Source organism: Canis aureus, chromosome 1, assembly GCF_053574225.1.
Source record: "Canis aureus isolate CA01 chromosome 1, VMU_Caureus_v.1.0, whole genome shotgun sequence".
Taxonomy (NCBI): Eukaryota; Metazoa; Chordata; class Mammalia; order Carnivora; family Canidae; genus Canis; species Canis aureus.
In genome coordinates this window covers 45,071,714-45,084,183 of record NC_135611.1, presented here as the reverse complement: position 1 = coordinate 45,084,183, position 12,470 = coordinate 45,071,714, and the positions used below count along the sequence as shown (strand labels likewise).

General features: G+C 34.4%; 1 protein-coding gene across 7 annotated transcripts in view; it reads right to left on the bottom strand.

The window, feature by feature from the left end:
• SCAF8 (SR-related CTD associated factor 8) overlaps window positions 1-12,470 on the bottom strand; it is a 147,062-nt gene that overhangs the window by 129,180 nt on the left and 5,412 nt on the right. For 6 of the 7 annotated variants that reach the window (XR_013379852.1, XR_013379841.1, XR_013379849.1 and 3 more), the window contains exon 2: window positions 11,566-11,628. The exons of the other annotated variant lie outside the window; for it this stretch is intronic. Coding sequence is in view for 2 of the 6 variants with exons in the window: in XM_077897940.1 (XP_077754066.1) it covers window positions 11,566-11,628 (63 nt within the window). In the remaining 4 variants the exon portion in view is untranslated. The remainder of the gene's footprint in view (window positions 1-11,565; window positions 11,629-12,470) is intronic. 7 annotated transcript variants of the gene reach the window in all.

The following is a 12,470-nucleotide window of genomic DNA, read 5'->3' as shown; positions in this document are numbered from 1 at the left end:
GGCCCAATGTGATGAAAATTTATTATACACGTTTTATAGATGCATAAACTTAGGGTAAGTGACCTAACTAAATTCAAATTGATAAACTACAGAATCATGCCTCAAACACAGTTCTTCTGCCTACCCAGACACTGTTTTCAAAAACAAAACAAAAAAGCTCACCAGTTAGCAACCAACTAAACATACACAATTGAGTCACTATAAGATGGTCGATGACTAGGGAGACATACCATTTAATAGCATCAATCTAACAACCAAAAAAGACTTTAATCAAAAGAAAACAGACTATGAAACTTATACATCCACCGACCAAATAACAGCTAAATAAATTCCATTTAAATATGAATTTAAGGCATGCCTAGGTGGCTTAGAAGTTGAGCGTTTGCCTTTGGCTCAGGGCATGATCTCCGAGTCCCAGGATCGAGTCCCACACCAGGCTTCCTGCATGGAGCCTGTTTCTCCCTCTGCCTATGTCTCTGCCTCTCTTTGTCTCTCATGAATAAGTAAAATCTTTTTTAAACAAACATGAATTTTAAGCAACAAACAAATTTTAAGCAATCGCCTAACAGGTTTAAGAGCCTTCCAACCTCCAACAAGGAAGCTCACTTTCTCTAAAGAATTAAAATAATACAAAAATAAAAAAAAAAAAAAAAAGAAAAAAAAAATAAATAAATAAAATAATACAAAAATAGACCAAATCCATTTTTTCTCCCAAAAGCTAATTCTGGGTTTGAGGGAAAATTACTACACAGTAACATGGTAATAAATGTGAAAAATTCCAAATATTGAAAGCTCTCATTCACTGCACACCATCCACCTATTGCTCTCTTAAGAAATGACCACTGCTGGGGTGCTTGGGTGGCTCAGTCGGTTAAGCATCTCCCTTCACCTCACTCAGGTCATGATCCCAGGGTCCTAGGATTGAGCTCCCTATCAGGCTCCCTGCTCAGCAGAGCTTGTTTCTCCTCCTACTTGTGCTAATAAATAAATAAAATCAGGAAGGAAGAAAAGAAGAAAGAAAAGAACGAATGAACCACTGTTAGACTGGGAGGCTGCCTCCAGAATTTTCTGTACACCTATGTACAAATGTAAGTATTGTTAAGTACGTATATGTATCTATGTAAAATGAATATATATTCCAGTGCAAAATTATACTCCTAGTAACTGTTTAAAATTTATTTTCTTGCTGGATTCAGTAAAATACTGAAATTCTTATAAATGATGACCAGCAATTATATGGGCCCAAAACCTACCAAATATATCATGGAATTTTGTTACATCTGTTCAAATGTTTTGTTCAACAATTTCTCCAACTTAGAAAATATGGAGAATATATTAATACTTTCTTCATAATGCATAATCTCCATAACTTTTATCTATTAAGGTATGTAATATAAACATACTAGGGGGACATAGATGTCCACAATAACATTAAATGTTCCCAATTGCAGCTTTTTTAAATTTTAAACTACCTTTAGTATTGTTTTCTCTAAGAAAACTATCTTAGAAAAACTTTTCTAAAACGAGGTTTTAGAAAACAACATCAAGAACTGGTATTCTTCAGCTTTCCAAATACTTTACAAAATTTTATAATTTTATATATTCAAAAACTTTTTGAATATTTGAACACTTTCTTTAAACAGGCTTTTTTGAATATTCCAAAACCAGCCAATATTTTAAATATTTAAACAAATTCTGAGAGGTAGTCAAAGAAGGTATCATTATTTTTATTTTTGAAATGAGTAAAGTAAAGCAAAGAAAAATTAATTAGAGGGGTGCCTCGGTGGCTCAGTCAGCTAAGCATCTGCCTTCAGATCAGGTCGTGATCCCATGGGTCCTGGGATGGAGCCCTGGGGACCAGGCTTCCTGCTTATCAGGGAGTCTACTACTCCCTCTCTCTCTGCCCCTCCCCCTTCTTGTGCTCACTCTCAAACAAGTAAATAAAATCATTTTTAAAATTAGTTAGAGGGATCCCTGGGTGGCGCAGCGGTTTGGCGCCTGCCTTTGGCCCAGGGCGCGATCCTGGAGACCCGGGATCGAGTCCCACATCGGGCTCCCGGTGCATGGAGCCTGCTTCTCCCTCTGCCTATGTCTCTGCCTCTCTCTCTCTCTCTCTCTGTGACTATCATAAATAAAATAAATAAATAAATAAATAAAATAAAATTAGTTAGAAAACTTGTTCACTAAGGTTAATATTTAAGAGACCCTATGTTGGCAAATTGAACACCAACAAAAAAAAAAAAAAAAGAGAGACCCTAAAGGTTACCTTGTGTAATCCCATTTTATAAATGATACAACTACTATCTATCTCCACGTCACCTATAATCTCTCACATTTTACTTTAACAGCAACATACTGACTTTTGCAGCTTGGCCATGCTTTAAAATACTTGAACCAGGAGCCTTGTAAACAAACTGTCAGGGATGACCTAATAAAGGAAGTAGTTACAAAGTAGCCACCATTACTAAAATGTGAAAATTAGAAACATGCTAAAGATACAGGCTAACAGAGCAACTGCACTCCTCTCCCACAAAAAAGGTACACCATAAAGGAGCTTTGTAATTTATGGCTTTTCTCACTTTCCTGCAAAGGGCTGAACTGCTAGAAAACTGCCAGCTAAGGGGGGGGTGTTACTGCACAATACTTCTTTGCCAAAGGCCCTGGGCATTTTCCCAAGGGCCCTTATCTTACAGGCAGGAGAGCAGAAAGACAGTAGTTTGTTCCTTATCCTGGCCCAGGTGTAGCATGAAATAAAACTCAACTAAGAATCCCCTCTTCCGGGGATCCCTGGGTGGTTCAGCGGTTTGGCGCCTGCTTTCAGCCCAGGGCGTGATCCTAGATTCCCGGGATGGAGTCCCACATCAGGCTCCCTGCATGGAACCTGCTTCTCCTCTGCTTGTATCTCTGCGCCTCTCTCTCTCTCTCATGAATAAATAAATAAAATCTGAAAAAACAAAAAATCCCTTTTCCCATTCCTCCTCTACCTCCAACATATAAATACTACCAAAATCTCACTAAAAATATACATACTGAAAACAAAAACATTAAACTCAGACACGAACATAAATTTAATTTGGGCACTAAGTGCCTTTGATACTAAACAAGTTTCATCATCTCTAAGCCTAAATTCTTCATCCATAAAATGAGTCTGTTCCATGATATACTATCACAGGTCTTGCAGGTCTAAAAGTTGTCAATTTCTGGAAATCAAGTTCAAGCATGGAAGTAAACAAGAATTCTAATCATAGAACCACTTACAGCTACAAATGTGTAACATGACTGTGATGGTCTTTAGCTGCCCTATCTAAAGTCAAAAGAACAAAAATGACTCTCCAAGGAAGAAAACAAAACCTATAAATATAAACAAACATGCACACATATAAAAATAACACTTTAGTTTAACTTTTCCCTGGAATCCAAACAATCCAACTAACTTCCTTTAATTTCAGTTCTTCTCTATGTCTTTTGTAAAGCATTAAAATTAAATGATGTGAATTTTACAAACTTTAGAAGTACTATTGATAATCAAATGGCCAAAATGAAAATGAGAAAAAATAATTCATTTGTAAATCCTCTCTATAACAAATCCCCACAAACCATAGTAACAAATTTCTCAAATAAATACGGGTTCTATTTCTAATGAGATAGTCTTTACATTCACAATTCCGTGTTTATAATAAATTGTTTACTATAGACAAAATTAAGGTAAAGAATTGTGACTAGGAGCTAATAAAATGTTGAATGGTATGAGTAGGCTTAATATTAAATTCTAATAAAATCTCAAAATTTAAATCTTTAATTTTACTCATAGATTATTCCATTTACAACTTAAATTACAGTGCATAGGAGAACGGCAATTGTATAAGCAGGATTTAAAGCCAAGAATATTCCATGCAGTGTTGCTTTTAAATGTCCTCATATTCACGAATACAATATAATTGAAAGGATCAAAGCCTTATCTTAAAAAGTAAACAAAAAAACTAAAGAACATAAAGATTCTACAAGATTTTGCCCTAAACCTGCTTCTCTTCTTTCTCTATGTCATCTTCCTAGACAACTATACCCTCTCCTAAATCCTCATCTCCATTCTGCTTAGGTACCTATATATCCAGCTAGGTATCTCCACCTTGAGGTCCCACGGACACCAAATCTTCAAGATGTATAAAATTATTACTATATTTAGCAAAACAGTAAAAGTAAATATCTTTGGGTGGTTCAGATATGGGTACTTCATACTAAAGATCTTTATTTTATTCCAAGTTATTAAAAATGATCCCACTCCAACCCAACTCACCAAATTATCTTTCTCAAGCCTTTAGCTCCTCCTGATTTGTCCACCTTAGTAATTAATACCATACCATTTACCATGTCATGTAGCCAAAGCCCTGGCACGATCCTTGACCTCATATCCAGCTACCTATTATTACTAAATTTCTTTTGCATTCATCCCCTCTCCTATTATTACTGTAGTTGAGCCCCTCATCTTCTCTATACTAATTTAACACTCTTCCCCCTTCTCATCCCCTCATTGCCCTGCCCTGATCTCAAGATACTACTCATTTTTCTAAAATACACCTCTAAAACCCTTCAGGGGGCACCTAAGTGGCTCAGTTGGTCAAGCGTCTGCCTTCAGCTCAGGTCGTGATCCCTGGGTCCTGGGACAGAGTCCCACATCGGGCTCCCTGCTCAGGGGGGAGCCTGCTTCTCCATCTCCCTCTGCCTGCTGCTCCCCCTGCTTGTCTCTCTCTCACTCTAATAAATAAAAATCTTAAAAACAAAAACACCCTTCAGGATCTCCATTCTCTTTTGACTAAAACTGACGTCTTACACATAGTGAAAGAAGGCTTTTCTTCAGAAGATCCTTGACCAATTCTCCATCATTCCCCCCAACCTCATCCCCTACTCAAAGTTGCCATTTCCTTGAAAATGATCTTTACCCTGTGCTCACATAACATGTCCTTCCTTATTCTGTGTACATGATGATATTCGTGAAGAGCTTACACAGGCTATACCACTCACTTCTTGTATCATACTATTCATTACATTATCTTTTGACTCTTTGTGGCAAAACATTCCCATTCCCACCCCTATTAGAATATGAGCTGAGAAAAAGAACACAGATATCTAATTAACACTGGTAACCACTGTGCAGAATATAATGCTTGATAGATGGCAAATATGAATAAAAAATAAAGCTCAACCAACCAGCAACTACATCCCAGTATCAATCATTCTTTCCAATTGCTAGTTGCTATTACATGAAAACCTTCATGGGCTATCATTACATTCTAGCAATTTGAAAATTGCAATTAAAATTGAATGAATAAACTAACAATCTTGAAGGACTAGCAAAATAAAGGAAGCCCTCACAGAATTATCTGGAATCATTAACTATTACAGCTCTAAGACACCTAACACATCTTAACCCTTTGATTTTGCAAAGGAATCAAAGTACTGATTGGAAAATTTTGTACAAGGAATGATGTGCTAACCTCTGTTCAACTCCTCTAAAATGTCAATACTCTTCAGTTGTTTCCAATCCTTGATCTTGTAATTGCCACCAAAGTAGAGATAGGCCTCTAAAAAAAGTTCTGAGTTCTTGTTTCTATTCTGTCCGAGAATTTAGAAAATTCTGCTCAATAAGAGGAATTGCTATATAAATAAAAAACACTTTTCTTGGTGTAAAAAAATTCAAAGATGTTAATCCTTACAAAAGCAGTCAGTCATATCTCAATCAAGTGTTTTAAAAAAACACTTATAGGAGCACCTTGGTGGTTCAGGAGATTGAACATCTGCCTTCATCTCAGGTCATGCTCCCACATTGGGCTCCCTGCTCAGTGAGGAGTCTGCTTTTCCCTCTCTCCCTGCCTTTCCTCCCCCCACTCCTCTCACTATCAAATAAATTCTAAAAAAAAAAAAAAAAAAAAAAAAGCGCCTAATGGTTCATTAAATGCTTGTAGAAGTACTCAAAGAAGACCTCTGCAACAAACATGTCACACAATAAAAAGTCATTCTAATGATTTCTATTCAATATGTAGCCAGGGAAAATACTGAATAAAAATAATCAAAATAGAAAAAATGCACAAAGTTCAGGAGCTTTTATTAGATAAATAAATACTGGCACTATCAGGAGACTTTTTTCCCTATTTCAAGAATACTATGTAAGCAACTGCTTTCATCATGGTCCTCAACTTTGGACAGTATTTTAAGAATAATTTTATTTCTATCATATTATTCATTAAACCGTTAAAGAAAGACTAGCTGAATCACTATTACGTATCTGAATAATATTTTTTAAAGATTCTGTAACATATATGTATTTATTTACCACTAAATTAAGTCTAGGTTCTTTTTCCCAACTAATGAGGTTTTAATTGTCATCCTCCAGTGAGTTAATGTACCAATACACTGAAATCTTATCATGATTAAGATAATTTTCAAATAAAAATCACACTTCACAAAAAAGAGATGGGAAGCAATGAATCAAACTTTTTAAAATTTGCCCATTTGGCTGCATTTTTGTCAGGTTTAAGAAAATGCTTGCTCTGTAATTGATATGAAAACAATTTTTAATAGATAAAATGTCACTAAATGAGTTAAAAAAAAAAGAGATATGAATTTCCAGTATACACCCATACAAATACTGAATGTAAACTCCATGAGGGCAGAGGGTTTTTTGGGTGGGGTTCTGTTTTCTTTTGAGGTCTGTTTTGTACACTGTTAAGTCTCTAGAGCCTAGAATAGTGTCTGTACTTGGTGGTAAGTACTCAAAAATTTTGAGTAAGTTATTTTCACTTAAGCAGCTTTTCAAATTGTCTGTTTCAAATTGTCTGTTAAATGTCTGTTTTTGACATTCAAATAAGCCTATTAAAAAGCCTGTAAGGAATATATTTTCTTACTCATTTATAATTTTGACTTATAAGTAGTATGTTATCAATCAAGTTCTCAGGTTTCAATGTTTGCAGCAGGAGCCAGCAAAAAATGGCCACTGGCCTATTTTCGTAGGCCCTTAAGCCAAGAGCATTTTTTATATTTTAAAAGAACTATGAGGGTTGCCTAGGTGGCTCAGCAGTTGAGCATCTGCCTCCGGCTCAGGGCATGGTCCTGGAGACCCAGGATCGAGTCCCACATCAAGCTCCCTGCATGGAGCCTGCTTCTTCCTCTGCCTGTGTCTCTCTGCCTCTTTCTATGTCTCTCATGAATATATAAATAAAATCTTAAAAAAAAAAATAAAAGAACTATGAAAGACCAGTAAGAACATGTGTAAGAGACCTTAAGGGACTAACCTAAAATATTTACTATCTGTCCTCTACAGAAACAGTTTATTGCCCCCTGTGAATGGATATTCCATTCACAAGAGAATAAAAGTTTTGCATACTTTCTTTCACTGATGAATTGAATCTGCACTATTAGAAACATATCTTTCACCTAAGTCCTTCTCCATAACTAAATTTCTGAATTTGGGCTGGTTATTTGAAAAATGTTAAGAATAAAAATTTTAATACAGCATAAGTGGCTACAAATGGTGAAGCTAATAAAAATATTAAAGTTAATTTATGTCTAATGTTTTCCATACTAAAGAAATAACAAAAAAGATGAAGGAAAAAACAAAATGGAATACAAACAAACAAACAAAAAAACCCTGAATCTAATTCTATTTCAAATAAATAGCAAAACTACATTAAGGGGAAAAAACTAACCAAATCATGTTTGAACACAGCATTTTGACTATATACCCTCAGGTTAAACAAAACATGAACTATAAACAAGTATTAAATTCTAGTTAATAGGTTTTCAGAGACATACAGTCTAGCAATTCTGAAACTACTTTTTGCGTGTTTATGTTTGAACAAATAGATGTAAATACATTGTGGATAACAGAAACTAGTTTTCTGTCAGAGAAAGGAGTTACATACAGAATTGGAAAGGGGAGAGATCAGAATGAACCCTACAGTTGTTGTAATGGAACTGGAGACATCAGGGTGAACTCATGGCTTTTCATATAAGCAGACAGTTAAAAAACAAAAATTTATGTGTATATACATACATGTATATTCATATAAATATATAAATTTTCTAGTTCAATACACTAATAAATATCCACAGGAAGAAACCAGAGCTCCTTGAGAAATGGCTGATTCCAGTATCTTACTACATAAGAAAGTAAGAGAGTACTCAAAAGATATGCATCAAACCTCAGAAAGACCCAGGGACAGCTTGAAGCATCTCTGACGGGTCAAAACTGAGTCTGCATCAAAAAACCCCAATGGATAAAAGGAATCCATGAGTTCATACCAATATGCATACATACACACATAAATGGAGAGAGGGAAAAGCTCTTACTGAATGCGAGTAATAAATGAAGAAATGATATGCACAGAAAATCACCTTTTGGCAATCAATCATCCTAGTACTGATTTGGGCAAGAACTAAATGGATACTTAAATGTGAAAATTTGATAAGCAACAAGGTATGTGCTTAGTTTCAAAAAACCAGTTAAGATACTGGTTACAAATGAAAAAAATAGTAACTTTACAACGGAGAAATCTTGCAGAAAAAAGTTAACATCCCTATTAATGGGGATAAATAGACATCATGAGCTTCCTGAGAGAACAGTATCACTTCTGAGTATTCCTGACAAAAATGCATAACCTGAATCTAATCATGAAGCAACAGCAGACAAGCCATGTTGAGAGAATCCCAAAAATAACTGGCCTATTACCATTAAATATCATCAAAGATCATAAAAGGTCAAGAAAGAGTTATAAGCAACTACTTCAGATTAAAGGATACTAAAGAGACAAGATGAATGAATGCAAGATGTGGTGCAGGATTTATTCTATTATTAAAGGACATTACTGATATAATTAATAAAATCTGAATAAGATCTGCAGACAATTGCATTATACCAATGTTAATTTTCTGATTTTGATCACTGTATTATGGCTATGTAGAAGAATGTCACTGTTTGTAGAAAATAGTCATTTAAAAGTAAAAGGCATCATGAATTGCATTCTCGAGCATAATGCCAAAAAAAGTTTGCATGTGTTCATGTTAATGTGAAGAGTAAACAAAAGAGCAAAAATGGTTAATTAATATAGAGAAATCAAGATGAGGTGTACATAAAACTCTATCATTCTTAAACTTTTCTATACATCTGAAGTTTTAAAGTAAAGTCCAAAAGTGGGAAAAAAATAAAGCTAATTTATAATTAGCACCATGCCAATAAAAAGGAATAGTGAAAAACTGAGTGACAGTTCCCCTTGACATAGAATGGTAAAAAACAACAACAACAACAAAAAAAAAAAACAACAACAACCAGAGGTTGAGAACTGGGTCCCGTCTAGTCTCAGCGATAATACTTAAAAGTAGCATTCTGTTGGTAAAATCACAATGGTGGCCCTATTTTCTAGTCAATAAAAGGAAAGAAGCACCTATCCTACTTTTCACACAAGTTTATCCTAAAATTCCACTGAAACATGATGGTTGGGGAAAAGAGGGTCAGGATATAAAACATTACATATTATAAAGTGGCTCACTCTTAACAGGGTTTGGTAAACAAGAAGTATTTCAAAAATACATATGCCAGACATTTTTCATCACAGAAAGCTTCTATTATAGAAAGTAGACATCTGCTATATATGTTTCAGTTTGTAAAAATGTTAACTTATTCAACATTCTTTTTACCCATACCTCAAATATTTCAACAAATTCAAATACCCTATATATATTTTTTACCATAAAATTTTATAGTGTAAAAATCTTACTCAAATTAAAAAAGCCATTAACTAGGGCTTGGATTACTTATTTTTTTTTAGTTAAACGCTAACTGATAGAACATTGTATCAGTTTCAGGTGTACCACTAAACCTTTTAGGTGCTGTGTCCCAGGATAAAAAGATCTTTAAACCATTTCCCAAATTCTACATACTAAGATATGAGACACGTGATCCAAAGTGTTTCATCTTTCACTCACAAGCTTCTTAAATTAGCCCTGAGGAATCCAATCAAATTTAAAGAAAAAGTGTTTATACAAAAGAGACCAATTTTTCTCATGTACTTAAATCAAGCAACAGTTCATTTTAAAAATAAAAATACTAATATTCTTCCAAATTCATAAAGGTTTGGTTGCCACTTAAGAAAAGCTTTTTTAAAAATTATTTGCACCTGGGGACTAATATTTCACTGACAAAAGGAAATATTCTTAAAGATGTTATCTTTTAAGCAACAGTTATGATTCCAAAACAAAGAGATTTTTTTAAACATGTGATAGAAAATTTCATATAAAACCTCTTACTTTGCCACTGTTGAAAACATAAAGTCCCATTCTTGTGTGAGCCTATTTGCTCCATCTCTGTCTTGAACAGCAGGTGAGCTTTCTAGACTCTAAGGCAAAGGCTGAGAGAGAGCAGGCAGAACCCCGCCCAGACAAGGGCAGCAAGCAGCCCGGTCTCCAGCAGGCCGCAACCCTCAGCAACCCCTCAGCGATGCCCACACGGCCTCACTGGCTCCGCGGCAAGCTCACACTCACTGCACACAAAGCTGATGAAGCGACAGAAAAACAAAGAATACGGTATGCTTCCTGCTTGTCTTGCTTACAGGCAGAAAGAAAAACGCCTGGGACACCGTAGGCCCTTCAGTATTGATTAAATGAATGAACAAATGAATGAAAGAATGAAATCTTAGATCTTTCAAATCAACCTATATAAATCAAGTTGTAGAAGTATTTTAAAGACAAGCTTGTCATACATTAACATAAGTCAATAACTATCTTTAAAAAACAATATCCTTTATTCCTCATTCTGATTAAATGTAGTGACTGTCAGTTACTAAGGTATTTTCTGACCTACAGCAGATACCAGAATGCATTTACATATCCTTCTCTCAGTTTAAAATATGGTGTATGAGAAATTCTTGTAAAACAGAATTAGAAGACCAAATAAATGCATAAAATTAGAATCAAAGCACAAATGCATCATTTATCATCAAACTTGAGATAGAATTAACTCACATAAAAAATTATAGGCTATAGAAACATTTCTCATCAGCATTTACGTCTCATAATGTAGCAATACCAAAATCTGCTCTATAATTAGAAAATAAAAAATTTGATTTAGTCCTTTTTTTGTTTCTCCATCCCTATAGCATATAGGGATGTCAATGATCTGTCCATCTTATAGTTTGAATAAGTTCTTCAAATTATAAGATGTATTTTATTTCCAACCATCAAATTTTCAGGCTTACAATTTCACGTTAAATATGTAATCTTATATTCCTTTCACAATACAGTAAAATTATGTGGAGCACAATGCAAGTAAATGAAACAAGAATAATTTAAGATTTATGTTCACTATTAAGCACAATAACTTTTTCACTTAGCCTATGTTTTTGTGAAGAAATTCAACTATTCCCTACATGCCCTTTTTAAGATTACTAATATATTTGAAGTGACAAACTTCATTCTGCTTCCCAATTACTGCCCATATAATCAAGACATCATTTCACTACTAATTTAAACCTAGTATTTTCCAAAGGGCCTGCCTTATGTGCATTATAATCATCTTACTATGCTTCTTGTGTCCATGCTGCTGGAAAAGCAGTCTGTACAAGCAGGAGTAGAGGCACAATCCTGAGAGAGAGGAGTAGAGAAAGATGTTGAGAAAAAAACAAAACCAGATAAAATGAGCTCACTCGAGTTCAGGAGCTCAGCCAGTGTTCAAGGTCAAGGTTGATTACATTCTCTCATACCATTTTGAGTTAGAAGTTGTCCAGTAACAGGAAAACTGGCCCTAGAAAGAGATATCTGAAATTCCATGTACAAGTAGTAATACCATCACTAATTCTAAGCCAATTATACTTCTTAAAAAAAGCAGCAAGTGATCATAAAATATGACTATTTAGGAAACTGGGGAATACACATGTCCCCTAAATGTCAATCAAAATTACTGTAAAAAAACTCAATGCTGGCCTAGAATAAAAATGATAGAGCTATTTCAATCTTGCCAAAAATTTTTTATATTTATCTTGAATGATTAAGACTATAACACTCTCAAAGTAGAGTCTCAAAAATATAATTATCAATCTCAATTATCCTTGTTTTCTAAATTTTTAAAATATTGTAAGGAAAAAAAAACCCACAACTTTTTACCATATGTTTTTTTAAATTGAAAAGCAGTGAAGCAAAAAAATGGTATGAAAATAGCATAATTACAAAACGAAGCTTAAGATGGATTTAATCTAACTGGAACTTTCAAATGCAATAGTCTCCTCCCAACACTCCCTCCTTAGTAAATGAAAATTACCAACAGATCAGAGTTTTGATTTAAAATTTTCCAACTTATCTGGACTCCTACAGTGCCATAAAATGACCTTCAAAAAAAAATCCTTAAGGGTACTGAGTCCTCCCCAAAATTATTTTATACTTAATCAAAGAATCCCCTAAATATATTCTCAAGTCATTTACTTACATAG